The 17198-nt window shown below is 35.1% G+C and overlaps 1 protein-coding gene across 4 annotated transcripts in view; it reads left to right on the top strand.

The window, feature by feature from the left end:
* MTX2 (metaxin 2) overlaps nucleotides 1-15547 on the top strand; it is a 66641-nt gene extending 51094 nt beyond the window's left edge. For 3 of the 4 annotated variants that reach the window (XM_032638145.1, XM_032638144.1, XM_032638146.1), the window contains 6 exons: nucleotides 3286-3362; nucleotides 4622-4714; nucleotides 5223-5261; nucleotides 5647-5772; nucleotides 6986-7062; nucleotides 15089-15547. In XM_032638145.1, the coding sequence (XP_032494036.1) occupies nucleotides 3286-3362; nucleotides 4622-4714; nucleotides 5223-5261; nucleotides 5647-5772; nucleotides 6986-7062; nucleotides 15089-15263 (587 nt within the window). In that variant the 3' untranslated portion in view covers nucleotides 15264-15547. The remainder of the gene's footprint in view (nucleotides 1-3285; nucleotides 3363-4621; nucleotides 4715-5222; nucleotides 5262-5646; nucleotides 5773-6985; nucleotides 7063-15088) is intronic. The other variant, XM_032638147.1, reaches the window with a different exon arrangement.
* The last annotated feature ends 1651 nt before the right edge of the window (nucleotides 15548-17198 follow it).

Genomic DNA, 17198 nt, shown 5'->3' with positions numbered 1-17198 from the left:
AAATAAACTTGCTTGGAAACATCTTGCTTTCTTTAAATATAAAATTTCCAAAAATGATTATTCTGCCTAAAATGAGAAGCAGGGCCTTTGGGGTTTTTTTTTATGACCTTTGATTGGTGCCAGAGAATAACTGTCTCACTCTGCTTTTGCCTGATCACCTCCAATAATAAGGATATAACACTGGCTCCACCTTAAGTCAGGCTAGTGACAGAAAACATTATTTACTTCTAATTTGTTGCCTTGATTTGATTTTTTTAAAAAGTTAATTAATTAATTAATTTTTTGGCTGCGTTGGGTCTTCGTTGCTGTGCCTGGGCTTTCTCTAGTTGTGGTGAGCAGGGGCTACTCTTCATTGCGGTGCACGGGCTTCTCATTGTGGTGGCTTCTCTTGATGCGGAGCATGGGCTTTAGGCGCCTGAGCCTCAGTAGTTGTGGCACGTGGGCTCAGTATTTGTGGTTTGCGGGCTCTAGAGCGCAAGCTCAGTAGTTGTGGAATGTGGGCTTAGTTGCTCCATGGCATGTGAGATCTTCCTGGACCAGGGCTCAAACCTGTGTCCCCTGCATTGGCAGGTGGATTCTTATCCACTGCACCACCAGGTAAGTCCCTTGTTGCCTTGATTTTTATTTATTTCTTTGTATTTAGAGATATATGAGTATTCAGTCGGCTACCCACACTGCTTCCCTGCTTCAGAATCTACAATGCGCAAAGTATTTTTAAGAAAAGAAATAAAATACAGGCATACCTTGAGATACTGTGGGGTTTGGTTCCAGACCAACACAGTAAAGCGAATATTGCAATAAAGTGAGTCACATGGATATTTTTGGTTTCCCGATGCATATAAAAGTTATGTTTACACTGTACTGTAGTCTGTTAAATGTGAGATAACATTGTGGCTAAAAAAACACTATACATATCTCCATTAGGAATATTTTATTGCTAAAAAATGCTAACCATCATCTGAGCCTTCAGTGAGTCAAAACCTTTTTGCTGGCGGAGGGTCTTACCTCCATATTGATGGCTGCTGGCTGATCAGGGTGGTGGTTGCTGAAGGTTGGGGTGGCTCTGGCCATTTCTTATTGTTTCTTTCATTCATTCATTCACTCATTGATTGATTGATTGATTGCTGCGTTGGGTCTTCGTTGCTGTGCGTGGACCCCCTCCAGTTGCGGTCAATGGGGGCCCCTCTTCGTTGTGGTGTGTGGGCTTCTCATTGCAGTGGCTTCCCTTGTTGCGGAGCTCGGGCTCTAGGTGTGTGGGCTTCAGTAGTTGTGGCACATGGCATCAGTAGTTGTGGCTCGCGGGCTGTAGAGTGTAGGCTCAGTAGCTGTGGCGCACGGGCTCAGTTGCTCTGCAGTACGTGGGATCTTCCCGGACCAGGTCTCAAACCCGTGTCCCGTGCATTGGCAGGCGGATTCTCAACCACTGTGCCACCAGGGAAGTCCCTGGCCATTTCTTAAAATAAGACAGCATTGAAGTTTGCCTTTTCGATTGACTCTTCCTTTCACAAACGATTTCTGTGTAGCATGGAATGCTGTTTGATAGCATTTTACCCACAGTAGAACGTCTTTCAGAATTGGAGTCAGTCCTCTCAAGCCCTGATGCTGTTTTATAAACTAAGTTTATGTAATATTCTAAATCCTTTGTTGTCATTTCAACAGTCTTCACAGCATCTTCACTAAGAGTAGATTTTATTTCAAGAAACCACTTTCTTTGCTCATCCATAAGAAGCAACTCCTCATCCTTTAAAGTTTTAAATTTATAACAAATATAATAATAATGAAAATGTTTAAAGTATTGTGAAAATTACCAAAATGTGATACAGAGACATAAAGTAAGCAAATGCTGTTGGAAAAATGGCACCAATACACTTACTCAATTCGGGGTTGCCACATAACCTTCAGTTTGTAAAAACACGCAATATCTGCAAAGCACAATAAAGCCAAGTACAATAAGGCAAGGTATGCCAGTATAAACTCTGTCTTCCAAGAACTCCAAACTGGATAATGAAAATGAGAAATATACTTTGATCTCAAAATATACCACCACAAAATACTCTTCAGTCTAGACATTCATTCACAAATTGTTTTCATTCTCTGGTCATATTATCTCAGAGGACCTGCACTATTTCTATCAGTATAGTAGTTACAAAGATATTATCCCAAGTTAAAAAAGAGTATGATCTAATTCTTAATGCAGATAAGAAATTTTTTTCTTTTTTGAAAGATTTATAAAGCGGTAGAAAAAAGGAATGCAGAATTCAGTGTTTTTATATTGGTAAATGGAAATGTCTTCTAAATACCTCTGTTGAGTTGTATTCCAAAAGGCCTGCCTTTCCTTTGTAATGTCCTGTGGACGCAGATGAAGCTTTTGTTGGTGCTGTGCACCTCATCCATTACCCTCAGGCTGTCTAAGCCAGAGAGGAGTGAATCTCTTGAAAAGGACCACGAAGAAGCCAGCTGTTAGGGTGAACTCTATTTGAACTAGGTCTGACAAAGTTTCATCCTCTAGCATTTGAGGTAGACTTTATTGCTATTTGGAGATCGTCATCTCTGATCATTTCATCTATTATTAGTATTTAAAAAAATGAGATATTACTTTTTTAATGTGGCATTTATTTAGGGAAACCAGTTTTTGTAAGCATACTAATTCTTTTTTCCCCACATGTGTTGGGAGCATACTTTGTATTATAATTCATAAGCTAGCATACCTTCAAAGATTGTTATTGTCTTAATTCCTGAAATTTTTGAGTCAGATACATTTATTAATGCACCATTATGTGCTTAAACAATTGATCTGAATGGGTACCTGAGATTTGAAAGTAGTAGATGTAAAAAAAAAAATAAGCTTCATAAATGTAGCTTAAATATAGATTGATTCATTGTACTCTGAAGAGAAGGCCCAGTTTAATTTTTTCAGATCTATCAGTGGTCATGAACCAATGACTAGGCTTGGTTCATATAATTTGAATAATTAGTATTTACTGCTATATAGTGACTTATTAGTGTGTCTGACTTATTAGCTCTGAAAAGGGAATATTTTGATCTGTTATTACATATAAGAACTCTAGAAATGAATCTCCTTGTTTTTTTCTTTTGTTTTAAAATTAGTAATTAATGTTTAAAAATTTTTAGAATTTAACGTACACATTTAGCTATAATTTTCAAAAGTCATAGTGTTAGGAAACTGTGTATTAATAAAACATATCCCAGTTTTGTGTTGATTTCCTTTTTAGCACAAACTTTAATTTATGGAGAGTGTTTTCACATTTTTTTCCCCCTCAACAGGTAAAGTACCTTTTATTCACGTAGGAAATCAAGTAGTATCGGAACTTGGTCCAATAGTCCAATTCGTTAAAGCCAAGGTAATAAAAAAGATATTAAATGCATTTGATCACAGTTACTTTTAAGTAAGTCATTCATCATTCTTTAGGGTGTTGTAACATTTACGTTGATTTTAACCTAGTTTTACAAAATGCTGATATAAACTACCAGAGAAATATTTCTAAAGAGTAAGTTTTTTTCCCCCCATAATGTAAGTCAGTGGCAGAAGAGGCCATTTGATCTTTACAAAGTGATAGATAATTTTCTAACTCATGCTTAAGAGAATTTTGGTCACAAATGAAAACTCTTCATTGTTGTAAAATATCAGGTTAACCTTTGAGAAGGGAGTTATAGAATATGTTTAAAAAGTTGAATGTATCAATGCTAATTTACCCATTTGAATTATTATTTAGTTTAGATTTTAATAGTTATCAAAGAACAATCTCCATTAACATTTTGGGGAGCATACTTCCAGAATTTTTTTTTGCATATGTAGAAAAATACAGGTCATACTGTTATGTATTATTTTGCAACCTGCCTTTTAAAATCATCAATGTGTTTTGAAATTCTTCCATTTAATGACTATAGATATATGTTATCCTTTTAAATTGTTGTATAATATTCTATCATATGGATGTATTATAATTTATTTAAGTCTTTATTGATGGACACTGAAGTTGTTGCCAATTTTCTGCTGTTATTGAGTGCTAATACAAATATTCTTGTACATACACCTTTGTACACTCGTTAAATTATCTCCTTAGGATAAATTCCTAAGAGTGATAATACAGTGTTATAGGGTATGTATTTTAAAAATCTTACAACTAAAGCTTATACTATTTTATGCATCTACTCATTACTATACTGTATTAGAATTTAAAAATTAGTGTCTATTTGCCTATCCTTTACTAATAACATTTAAAAAAATCTTTGGCCACTTTATAAGTAACACATGTCAATCTTTGGAATTTATTTTATTACTAAAAAGGTTAGTCTCTTAAAAACAACAAGGTTTACTGGCCATCGCTCTTTTCTTCTTTTGTGAAATAATAATGTAATTTTGTCTCTTGAAAGATACATTTTTATAATGACAAGTAAATACTTCTTATTAATATTTTGTAGTGATAGCAAAGTATTATTTTTTTACATAAAATAATTATGTTTTAGGGGGCATTTTGGAAATGAATCCATTGGACATTTGCAGTAAAACATTGATGTTGTATTACTTGGTAGTAAGATAACTGAAAGTTTTTGTATATTTAATATGATGCTCTTTTAAAGTTTTTTAAATTCCCTTTAGGGCCATTCTCTTAGTGATGGGCTGGATGAAGTCCAAAAAGCAGAAATGAAAGCCTACATGGAATTAGTCAACAATATGCTGTTGACTGCAGAGGTATAATAGAAGATAATAGGCCTTGAAAATAAGCTTTTTCTCTCATAAAAGATCATGTTTCTTATGGGTTATGTTAAAGTTACTGAAAAATAGGAAAGCAGTCAAGCCACTTCTAGGGCTAGTGTCGTTACCCAAATAATTTGATCATTATCATTGAACAAGTTGCCTGATATTATCATTTCTAGTTTTTCTGTTTGTAAACAGGAGTGACTCTTGCCCACTCATTATTTTATTTTGGTCTTGTGAAATTCACTTAAATGGTATCTGTAAAATACTTTAATGGCATTTAGAGATGTATTCTATGAATAAGAAATATTTTTATAGGTACCACCATTAAGTTTAATAATTCTATGTAGCAACATTAGCCAAGAAAAAACAAAAACAGCCCTCACATATGTGACTTTTATGACGTTGGCTTATAAAAAATTACCCTGGCAAGAAGTAACTTTCTTTATCCATTTTCTCTTTGATACTTTAAAGTTTTGGTGACTGTTTTTTTTTTTCCTAGTTGTATCTTCAGTGGTGTGATGAAGCTACTGTAGGGGAGGTGAGTGGTTCTGCAACATTTATCTTAATTAAAATTTAATGAAAAAACACTTTTGCTCAGAATCATAAGTCCCTGCTCATAAATGAAACATTGTGGTTTATACCATTAGTGATATAGTTTTTCACTTTAATTTTGCTTGCACATACATTTTAGGGAAGCTGTGTGTCATTGTTTGATATAACTGGTTGCAGAGTATGTGAAAGTTTATATATTTTTAAAGAGAATGGTTTAAAATTTTAATTTTTAGATTGCAAGCTATGTTTTGTTTTATTTTTTCAGATTGCTCTGTTTGTGGTCTCTGGAAATATATTTCCCTTAGAATTTTATTTGTGAAAACAGGCTTTGTCTTTAGAATCATGTTTTTAACATAATCTTTTTGCTTTAGATCACTCATGCTAGGTATGGATCTCCTTACCCTTGGCCTCTGAATCATATTTTGGCCTATCAGAAACAGTGGGAAGTCAAACGTAAGATGAAAGCTATTGGATGGGGTAACAAGACTCTGGACCAGGTCAGTTCAGATTGAAGTTGGTAAAACCCTCAACTTTAATACATAAAGAAAAACGATTTTTAATTGTTGGTCCTTTAAAAAAATCCCAGGGGACTTCCTGGCGGTCCAGTGGTTAAGACTCTGCGCTTCCAATGCAGGGGGTGCCAGTTCCATCCCAGGTCGGGGAGCTAAGATCCCACATGCTGCGTGGCGCAGCCAAAAAAAGAAACAAACTCCCAACATAATAAAAAAAAATTAACATTTGCTCTTATTTTCTCTGACATGAAGTACTTTTTTGTTTTATAAAAATCACACATGCTTATTGTAAAACAAATTATGTAATACCAAAAACTTCAAAAACGGAATAAAAGTTGGCTGGAATCCTACCATCTAGAAATTGCCACTGTTAACTATATGGAGAACATTCTTCTAGGTGTCTCTTAATAACATTTTCTTTAAATGAGGTCATAGTATAACTGCCACTCTATAACCTAATTTTTTTTATCCATTCAGCAATACATTGTGGACATTTTTTTATGCCAATAAATATAGATCTGCTGCATCAGGGCTTAAAAAGAAAAACCCAACCCTGTTAGATGCAGTGCTTAATATACCTGCTTTTCTTTGGTCTTAAATTTACTGAAGTAGCAAAATTATAAAAATATATATCTTGTCAAGGTCATGAGTTTGAGCATCATTAAGCTAATTAATGTCTCATTTTCAAGGATACCCCTAGTCCTAGTCAGCCAACTCATTGATGTGTGCCATTGGCCACAAGGGGGATTGGGTAAATGAATAGGGATGGAGTAAATAAAATCTATTTCCACTAGTGGGAAAACAATTCAAATGATTTTTACTCATGGTAGGTCAGCAGTGTCATCTTTATGAAGCAGATTTTTTAATATATGTGAAGTCATTTGATTATATGGATTCAGGAAAACATTTTTGTAGGGAGTAGAGTTTTGAGATAAAAACTTTCTTGATCATAATCCTTATAAGTAACTTAAATGTACTTGTATTTAAAGGAAATTTGCTCTCAAAATTTCTCCCTGTTTCTTGTATAGAAATTATTACGTATGTTCTCTATGTGGTCTATGGTCTGATTTAAATATACTATAAATGGTTACCTAAATTTATATTTTTATTATAAACTATGATACATGTTAAGTTTTAGACACATTTTATTGCTTTGCTAATTTAAATATTTTTCTCTGGGGTCTGTTGCTTGTGTTAGGTCTTAGAAGATGTAGACCAGTGCTGTCAAGCTCTTTCTCAAAGACTGGGAACACAACCGTATTTCTTCAATAAGCAGTAAGAATTTATTCTTTTTAGTTAGTTTCTTTTCTATATTATTATTTTATCATACATGTCGTATCAAACATTTTATCATAGAGGAATTGTTTTATCAAGAAATATTTATGAAAAGATTTAGTTATATTAAAGTTCATTTTTGCATTCATTAACCATTTAATTTCTTGGGTGTCAGGCATAGCACTAGCTTCTGGGAGACCAAGATTTCTAAAATGCACTGCTAGCTATTAAGAATTTTCTCCTGAGGGTAGACAATGTAAACCAGTCATTATTGTGTGATATGATAGAGGTTCTACTAGAGGTAGTTCAAGGTGCTTTGTATGGAACTATGACATCTTAACAAAATCTGAGCTTGCAAACTACTATTAAAACGTGAAGTGTAGCCATACTTGTCTGTATAGGATGATACCCTGAGAACTAGAAAAGTGAATAAAACTAAACTGTAAACAATATTGTTGGATGGACAAACATTATTATGAACTTTTCTTTTAAAATTTAATGAAAATATTTGTAAAGCATAGAAATAATTGTGAAGGATGTAGATTAAATATATGTATGTGTATATATGTAAATTGAGTAATTCATGTTTTATTAGGACAGAATTTTTTTGTAATTTGGAAAATAATATCTAACGTAGGCAAAGAATGAATTTTCCTTTTTTTTTAAAGTTACAATTTTAGTATATCAGAATCAGCTATCCTATGATCCAGTTTAAGATGGGTTTAAATTAGCATTTTAACCTCATTGGTTTGCTTAGAATTCTAATCTTTTCTTGGCTTTTTAATAAAATCTCTTGACTTTTAGATTGATAATTAAAAAAATTTTTTTTTTATTTTTCATTTTTTGGGGTACACGGGCCTCTCACTGCTGTGGCCTCTCCCGTTGCGGAGCACAGGCTCCGGACGCACAGACTCAGCGGCCATGGCTCACGGGCCCAGCCGCTCTGCGGCATGTGGGATATTCCCAGACCGGGGCACGAACCCATGTCCCCTGCATCGGCAGGTGGACTCTCAACCACTGCGCCACCAGGGAAGCCCTAGATTGATAATTTTTAAAAAGGTTTATTTGTTATTATTTATTACATCTTCATAGGCATTCATCTATAGCTATATCAAACATCTTTTGGTAGAAATGTTAATATTTGTAGCAAAAATGACTATGGTGATAGCGTGGAAATATTAAAGTTATATTAATGTATGTGCTATACAACTGATATTAAAATAAAATTGGGCTCTGTTGATCTTTGAAGCAGAAAGGTCATAGAGTTCAAACCATGAAATACTGGTAGGTAAAGTTTCTACAGCTATGTTCTTATTTCTAGTGATGTTTGCTATGCTGATTCTAGTTGTTTAGTCTCTAATGCAAAAGAAAGGTATCAAAATGTTAGTATTATGTAGTCCCCTTTCTTTCTGATATAGGAATTCTTAGGAGCTGAAAAGCTCAGAAGGGGTGCATTTTATTGTTTGAAGTGCATCACTCTGTTTTAGGAGTTAGTTTTGTTATGTACCCTGTCTCCATGGGAAGCCAGGATAATAGATCTAACTTATTTTTCTCCTCATTGAAACTCAGTGTCAAAGAGTTAGTAACCAGGTATCATTTGGCATGTGATTCAGTGGAAATATCAAAAAATATTTTTCTTCATAAGGGTATAATTATTATTATTTTTAACAACTTTATTGGAGTATAATTGCTTTACAATGGTGTGTTAGTTTCTGCTTTATAACAAAGTGAATCAGCTATACATATATCCCCATATCTCCTCACTATTGCATCTCCCTCGCATCTTCCCTATCCCACCCCTCTCGGTGGTCACAAAACACCGAGCTATTTTACACTACCAAATGTAAAATAGATAGCTAGTAGGAAGCAGCTGCATAGCCCAGGGAGATAAGCTCGGGTATAATTATTTTTAAACTTGTAATGAAAAATTCAAAATTTAGAATAGGTACAAAAACAAATGAGAAACTGTTTAACTGGTATTAAGATGTAGGTTTTTGAAATAATTTTACCTTATATGAGACTTAGATAAACATTTTTGTGATTGAAGTATAGAATAGTTTTAATTTTTAGTTTTAATTTTACCCAGTTGTTTAATATTAAAATTTATTTCCCTGTGTATCCTCTCCTTACCCTCTAAAATTAGAATCAGCTTTTCTTCTAGCTTACCTACTAGACATGTTGAGAGGCCTCATGAAAGAAACTCAGTAGCTTTACTTGATGTGAGAAAGGGAAAGATAGTTGAGGGAGATCTTGCAGCAAGAATAGTAATTGGGAAATGAGGGCAAAGAAGCTAAATGGTGGAAAGGAAAAAGGAAAGCGAATTTGAAATAAATTAGAAATAATACAAAGTAGATACTAACAATTGTCCTTTTTATCTTTCATAATATATAGTTGGTAGCTTTTAAATATTTAAATCATATTTCTAAAATGCAACTCAAACAAAATCTGTGTTATCTGTTGTATCTGTGATCTTGCTGATGTGATATCTGTTAAGACACCTACACAAAGACTGGGTAATTTATTCCCTTTCACCTGGTGAGTGGATTTGGAATAAAAAACCAGAACTGTTCTTGAAGTGATATTTTCATGTTACCTTTTTAGTAAAGGGGAAGAAGAAGAAAAAAATAATTTTTCTAAATGTAATCAGAATAGAAAGAGTTAATACTACTCCAAAGCATTTATGAGCTCCTTGAGGGTTTGTGTTTTCCAAACAAAACCTATTAGAGGAAGCTCAGTAAATGTTGGTTAAGACTAGATTAAATTGAATGAGAAATTGGAAAAGGAGTTAGGTTTGAAAAAGAAAAAATACTGCTATTAACCATTAAGTAAATGGTAAAATTTGAAAATATACCTTCATATACTGATAGGAAAGTATTTTGAAGAAATGATGCAAAAATTATACTTGGGAACCTTAAGAAAAATTTCGGGGGGTAATGGGATTTCATTGAAGTTTATTCAATTGAGAAATCACTAGTTAAGAAAATTAAGGGGAAATTGCTCAAAAATATCCAAAAGCAAAATATAGCAAAGTTGATGGCAAGGGGCTTGATTTACAAATTTGAATGATAGTCCTAAAGATCAGTGATTGATACATAAAGAAAGGATATGTAGATTATTTCTGTTAGTATGAAGAAATGACAAGTTAATAGTATAATGGGAAAGAAAAATTGGGGAACATTCAGACAAAATTAATGTTTTTGAAACTAGACGGTGAAACGTATCAGAAAGAGAGAAGTAAATATGGAACCATAATAATTGAAGGAAAAGATAAGTACAAAAAAATTTTTAGTGGGAAAGGTTAGGAAAACATTCGCATTTTATGGTACCGTTTTTATTTTGATATTCAAATGAAAGAATAGTAGATAATCGGTGGATGTTAGCTGAACCTATTGTGGCAACGATTTTACTATATACTTATGTAAATCAAACCATCATGTTTTACACCTTAAACTTATATAGTGATGTATGTTAATTGTCAATAAAACTGGAAAAAATAAGAATAGTATGTTATTTGTCAATAAAACTGGAAAAAATAAGAATAGTAGGTAACCAACAGAAATGTGGAAAAAATGATAATGCAAGATGAGAAGGCAACAATGTGAAAGTTGTTGAAGGTCTTAGGAGGAGAGTTGCTATCTATATCCAAATTACAATCTACAAACGACTTAGTAAGCAGAAGGGTAGAAATGTTATGTTTTCTCTCCATATTGTATAGAAAAGGTAATTAAAACTGGAGGTACATGAAATCTTGGCTTGATTAAACAATTCAGTGGAAGTATTGGCTAAAGTGTAATTTTTTGTCCTTGTCTCTCATAGGAGTTGCAAATATTTTTCTGAGCTTATTTTAAAAGTCAGGTTTATCGTGGCATAATTTACAAAAAGTAAAATTGACGCTTTTATGTGCATAGTTCTGTGAGTTTTAGCAGTGGTATACAGTTGTGTTCCCATTACTACAGTGTACTTTTTTTTTTAAAAATATATTTTTGGCTGTGTTGGGTCTTTGTTGCTGCGTACAGGCTTTCTCTAGTTGGGGCAATCAGGGGGCTACTCTGTTGCGGTGCGTGGGCTTCTCATTGCAGTGGTTTCTCTTGTTGTGGAGCACGGGCTCTAGGCGCGTGGGCTTCAGTAGTTGTGGCATGCGGGCTCAGTAGTTGTGCCTCATGGGCTCTAGAGCGCAGGCTCAGTAGTTCTGGCTCATGGGCTTAGTTGCTCCGCGGCATGTGGGATCCTCCTGGACCAGGGCTCGAACCCGTGTCCCCTGCATTGGCAGGCGGATTCTTAACCACTGCGCCACCAGGGAAGCCCACAGTTTACTTTTTAAAAAGAAAGAAGTGTGGGAATTGATAACATATATGTCAGAGTCAACTAATATAAGTAGTTGCTGAAATTTGTAAGGATTACAAAAAATATGCATTAAGTTATGTGTGTGTTTTGTTTGACTTAGTATAGTGTATTCTACTTCCTGTTAGATGTTCTAAAAGTAATTTGTCACGAAGTTGCTATCTTTAGGTAACATCAGATCAGTTTTTGTATGCTCATTACCCTACATAATTCAGCACCTTTTGAGTTATGTGGATGTATATTTGAAGCAAATAATATTTTGACCACTTCAGGGGTACTTCTAGACTACTCTGGTTTGAACATACCTTCATACCTGAGCTCATTCAGAGCCTTCCCTTATTGATAAAAGATGCCCATCTACCCTACTGGAAGTTGCATCAGGGAATATATTCACCTTTTTTTAGGCTCTAGTACAAGAAGCAGAGGGTAGTTAATCCTAAATAAGGATTAGGAAAATAAATCCTAAATTGGTAAGATACACGTTTTAAGAAATATGTTTAGGGATCTGGAAGAGTTGGTGTTTATATTACTTCTCACAAAGTGCCTCAGCTCAATATTTATCCACCTTCTACATCCTTGGGTTTTTTCAGGTATCCATTTGTTATTGATTCTTCATCTGTAATGCTAGGATCATGGTGCTATTAAGTCCCAGGACACTTGTGATTTTTTTAAACTATCCTATTGACTACCCTCTTAAACATGGCCATAAATTGCACATTTGACTTTGATTAATACTTCATGAATGTGTCAAAAGAGGGAAGGCTTTGGAAGAATGTGAATAACTACTATTGAAAAATTAAATATCCTATACAACTTAGGCAGGATGCTTTCTTTCTCTTTCGTGTATTCATTCAGCAAATAACCATTCAGTTCCTTAGATACTTTGCTAAGAACTGGGGTTATAAAGATATATGCAGTGTTATCTTTAGAGAACTTAGAGTATAATGGGGGAAACATTAAGTAAACAGTTATAGTATGGTATGAGAAGTACTTCACCTTTTTATCGATTCATTAAACACATATTTATTGAGAACCTACTTTGGGCCAGGCATTGTTGCAGGTGTTGGGGACACAGCAGGAAACAAGTAGACTATGTCCTGGTAGAAAGAGATAGACAGTTAAAAACAAATATTAGATAGTTTTAAGTGCCATATAGAGAATTAAAATAGAATCACATCACAATAAGCGGCTATATGTCCACTTTAGTTTGAGTGGTCAGGGGACGCTGACCACTCAAACTAAGATGTGATATTTAAGTTGTATTCTGAAAAACAAGGAGGAGCCAGCAGTATGAAGTCAAGGGCAGGGTGTTCCAGGCAGCAGGAATAGTTGGGTCAAGGCCCTAAGATTGGCTAGAGTTTATGTTCAAATGGAAGAAGCAAAACCATTTATGGTTGTGTGTAGAGAATGGTAGGAGATGAGGCTGAAGAGGTAAACAGGAGCCAGATCTTCTAAGATTTGTATGTTTCGGATAAGGAGTTTGGCATGTTAGTGTAAGTGGAGTGGAAATTCATTCCAATGTTTTATGCTTGGAGGAGATATAGATAAGTGGTGGCATTCAGGACATATTTTGGTGGTTGTGTCTCACCAGGCTTGCTAATGGATATGGGAAGGTAAGAGAAAGAGAGGACTGAAGAGTAACTCAGATTTTTGGCTTGAACAGGTGGTGGGTAGTGGTGACTTTTATTTTGGGGAGATGAGGGGACAAGCAGGTTTGAGATGCTTATTCAACATTCAAGTGGAATTGTTATATAGGCCTTTGAATGTATGATTCTGGACTTTAGGGGAGAGATTCAGATTGGAGATAAATATTTTAGGAATTAGTGGCATGAAGAGATACAAAGCCATGCAACTATTAAAAGAAGTCATTCATCAGTGGCGATCAAGGCCACATAGCTAGTAAGTGACAGAATTAGGATTTGACGGACCCCCAAATCTGTTTTGCCAAACCGGATTACTGCAAATATTTTTACAGTTTAGGTCGACTAATATGTTTTCTCAGTAACTTTTTCACTGTAGGGCTGACAGCAATAATTAGTTTATAATAGTGATGGTATTTTCTCCTTTTAGTAATATTGTACTAGTACAGTACAATGAGGGGGCTCAGGGTGCTGACCCTTTGCTGCAGCTGAAAATCCATGTATAACTTTACAGTCAGACCTCTGCATCTGTGGTTCTACATCTGCAGATTCAGTCCACCCTGGATTGTGTAGTATTGTAGTACGTATTTATTGAAAAAAACCCTGCGTGTAAGTGGACCTTCACAGTTCAAACCAGTATTTTTTTAAATTAATTAATTAATTAATTTTTGGCTGCGTTGGGTCTTTGTCGCTACGCACGAGCTTTCTCTAGTTGCAGCGAGTGGGGGCTACTCTTTGTTGCAGTGCGCAGGCTTCTCATTGCAGTGGCTTCTCTTGCTGCGGAGCACGGGCTCAGTAGTTGTGGCTCAGGGCTCTAGAGCACAGGCTCAGAGAGGTGTGGTGCATGGGCTTAGTTGTGGCTCACGGACTTAGTTGCTCCGCGGCATGTGAGATCCTCCCAGACAAGGGCTTGAACACTTGTCCCCTGCATTGGCAGGTGGATTCTTAACCGCTGCGCCACCAGGGAAGCCCTCAAACCAGTGTTGTTCAAGGGTCTACTGTAATTATTTTAATGTAATATAGATTGGTGATGTCCCATTTATAGACCGTTAGTAGCAAGGTAGATAAATTTCATCTTTTTGTTAGTAATATATAATTAAAGGGAAAGAAAACATAGAAAAAATTTTGTTGAAGCCATTCTTACATCTCCTTCAGAAATCTAAGTTTACTTTTAAAATGGTAAAATTAAAATTAAATCATGTTGGGCTTCCCTGGTGGCGCAGTGGTTGAGAGTCCGCCTGCCGATGCAGGGGACACGGGTTCGTGCCCCGGTCTGGGAAGATCCCACATGCCGTGGAGCGGCTGGGCCCGTGAGCCATGGCCGCTGAGCCTGCGCGTCCGGAGCCTGTCCTCCGCAACGGGAGAGGCCACAACAGTGAGAGGCCCGTGTAACGCATAAAAAAAAAAAAAAAAAAAAAAAAAAAAATTAAATCATGTTGTAATATGATGATCAGGTAATCAGGTATCATTCTGTTTTCCTAGCACCACAGTGAAATTCTCTGCTTTGACAGCATTTTGGTTATGCATCTACAAAAGCACTTACTAAATTGTGTTGTGGTAATTTATGTTTTGTGTCCATGTCTTAGAATATCTTTCTTGCTTTTATATCTTTAGCGTCTGGCATATTTCCTGGCACACTGGAGACCTGTTGTATATATTTAGTGAATAAATTAATGAATAAAATGAATATGATCATTTACACCAATATTATTATTATTTTAAGGTTACATACTATATAATTCCATTTGTATGACATTCTTTTTTTTTTAATACCAATATTATTTTAACACATTTAAATGATGCTATTTAAAAAAGCAAGTCACACAACTAGCAAATCGTAGTTTAAAAGATCTTTTTTTCTTTCATATCTTATAACAGAAACTCCAATAAAATAGAATAAATTCTATCAAGTTGGGGTAGGATTTATTGCTTACATGACTTTTTTTCTTTTAAATAGATGAATAAAGTGTTTAAAAAAATAGTATATAGTCTACCGTACAAGTTAAACACTGTTCATGTTACTCTCATTTCTGCTTTTGTCTTAGGCCTACTGAACTAGATGCACTGGTATTTGGCCATCTGTACACCATTCTTACCACACAGTTGACCAATGATGAACTTTCTGAGAAGGTGAAAAACTATAGCAACCTCCTTGCTTTCTGTAGAAGAATCGAACAACACTATTTTGGTAAAGTCAGCTCATCCATCAGATTATCTTAGAGTTATGTGTTAATTTAGTTATTATTTTTGAAAAGTTTAACTTTTGAAATATATGTTACTTGAATGATGTAATAGATAATGGTATCAGAATTTTAAAACCAAAAATACTGCTTTTCACAACCTCAAAACAAATTATGTAATGTATCGTATACCTTATACTGCTATTTGTGTATACATTAAAATAATTTTGAATGATTTCATTTGATATGTTGTACTCTGTATCTTGAAATTTTTGGTTTCTTTGACACATGTATGCATATAAAAATAAAGCTCAAACAACTGTGTGGCCGGTGTATTTACTTTCTTTCCATCTTTCTGAAAGCTACTCTCTGAGCTTTATACATGGAATAAACAGTGTCTTTTCTTTTTTTTTTTTTTTTTTTTTTTTTGGTGGTACGCGGGCCTCTCACTGTTGTGGCCTCTCCCGTTGCGGAGCACAGGCTCCGGACGCGCAGGCTCAATGGCCATGGCTCAGGGGCCCAGCCACTCCACGGCATGTGGGATCTTCCTGGACCGGGGCACGAACCCGTGTCCCCTGCATCGGCAGGCAGACTCTCAACCACTGCGCCACCAGGGAAGCCCAACAGTGTCTTTTCTAAGGCAATAATTTGTGTTCCATACTCCCAAGATTACTTTGCTAGATGTAATGCATGGTAAACCTGGTCGTGGGATGAATGTTCTTAACAGTGAGCACTTAGAAAATGCGCATGATTACAAAGTGATTAAATCCTGGAACAGATTACCATTTAAGAGCATTTTTCTTATCTAAACTTTATTGAACTTAAAAACATTTTATCAGAGCAGCTATAATTTACATTTGATAAAGGGATAAGTTTCAAGGACCTTTTTTTTTGAAACTTCTTTTTGGAGAAAATAATATTTTAATAATGCTGTTTTATTCCTTTTGTGGGGAAGGGAGGATAGATTTCACAGAAGTATCAATTTATACATAAGCATAAAAGATTATATGCTGTATTTCTTTCAATTTTTCTAATATTTTATATAAAGCCAGGGATGCTATAAAAGTCAGATGTACAAGTAATTTCTTGAAAATGTCTAGAATAGTAGTACTTCTATATTCCTTTTTATGTGCCAGACATTTTAACGCATTTAATCCTTAAAAAAACTATGAAGGTTATTATTCCCAGTTCACAGAAGAGGAAATGGAGACACAAAATGGGTAATACCTTGCCCAAGGTCATAGGGTTAGTAAATGGTAGAGTTGGAATTCAAACCTAGGTGTCTGGCATCTGTTTGGCTTTTAAAGAACACTACATTTTTTTTTTTTTAAGATTATAGATTTATACCTTATAAGGGATGTATTAGGTTCTCCTTAGCCCAAGTCCCACATAAACTTTGGGTGCTCCCTTTTGACTATAGTGCTATTTATTATTTTCCTGAACTAATTTTGTAATTTGTTTTATTATTAAAATAAAAAATTCCAAGTTACCTGTGCTTTTGTACAATTTTTATGACAGTTTTTTTTTTTGGTATGTATTTTTGTATGCTTGTTTTATACTGAATGATGCTCTTTTCATAATGCCATAGGGCTTCCCTGGTGGCACAGTGGTTGAGAGTCCGCCTGCCGATGCAGGGGACACGGGTTCGTGCCCCGGTCCGGGAAGATCCCACATGCCGTGGAGCAGCTGGGCCCGTGAGCCTTGGCCGCTGAGCCTGCGCGTCCGGAGCCTGTGCTCCGCAATGGGAGAGGTCACAACAGTGAGAGGCCCGTGTACTGCAAAAGAAAAAAAAATGCCATAACGTTCATTTCATAGAACAAGTACCTTCTGTACTCAGTATATAAAATCTAGACTTTTTTCTTCGAGCTTTTTGGATATAAAGATAATACAACAACATGGGCTCTGATATTTTAATCTTAATCATTACAGCTGGCTGTATTATCTTAATATGAGAAACTTTGGCAGACAATGGTTG

The sequence above is a fragment of the Phocoena sinus genome, chromosome 7, assembly GCF_008692025.1.
Source record: "Phocoena sinus isolate mPhoSin1 chromosome 7, mPhoSin1.pri, whole genome shotgun sequence".
Taxonomy (NCBI): Eukaryota; Metazoa; Chordata; class Mammalia; order Artiodactyla; family Phocoenidae; genus Phocoena; species Phocoena sinus.
This window is presented reverse-complemented; position numbering and strand designations above follow the sequence as displayed.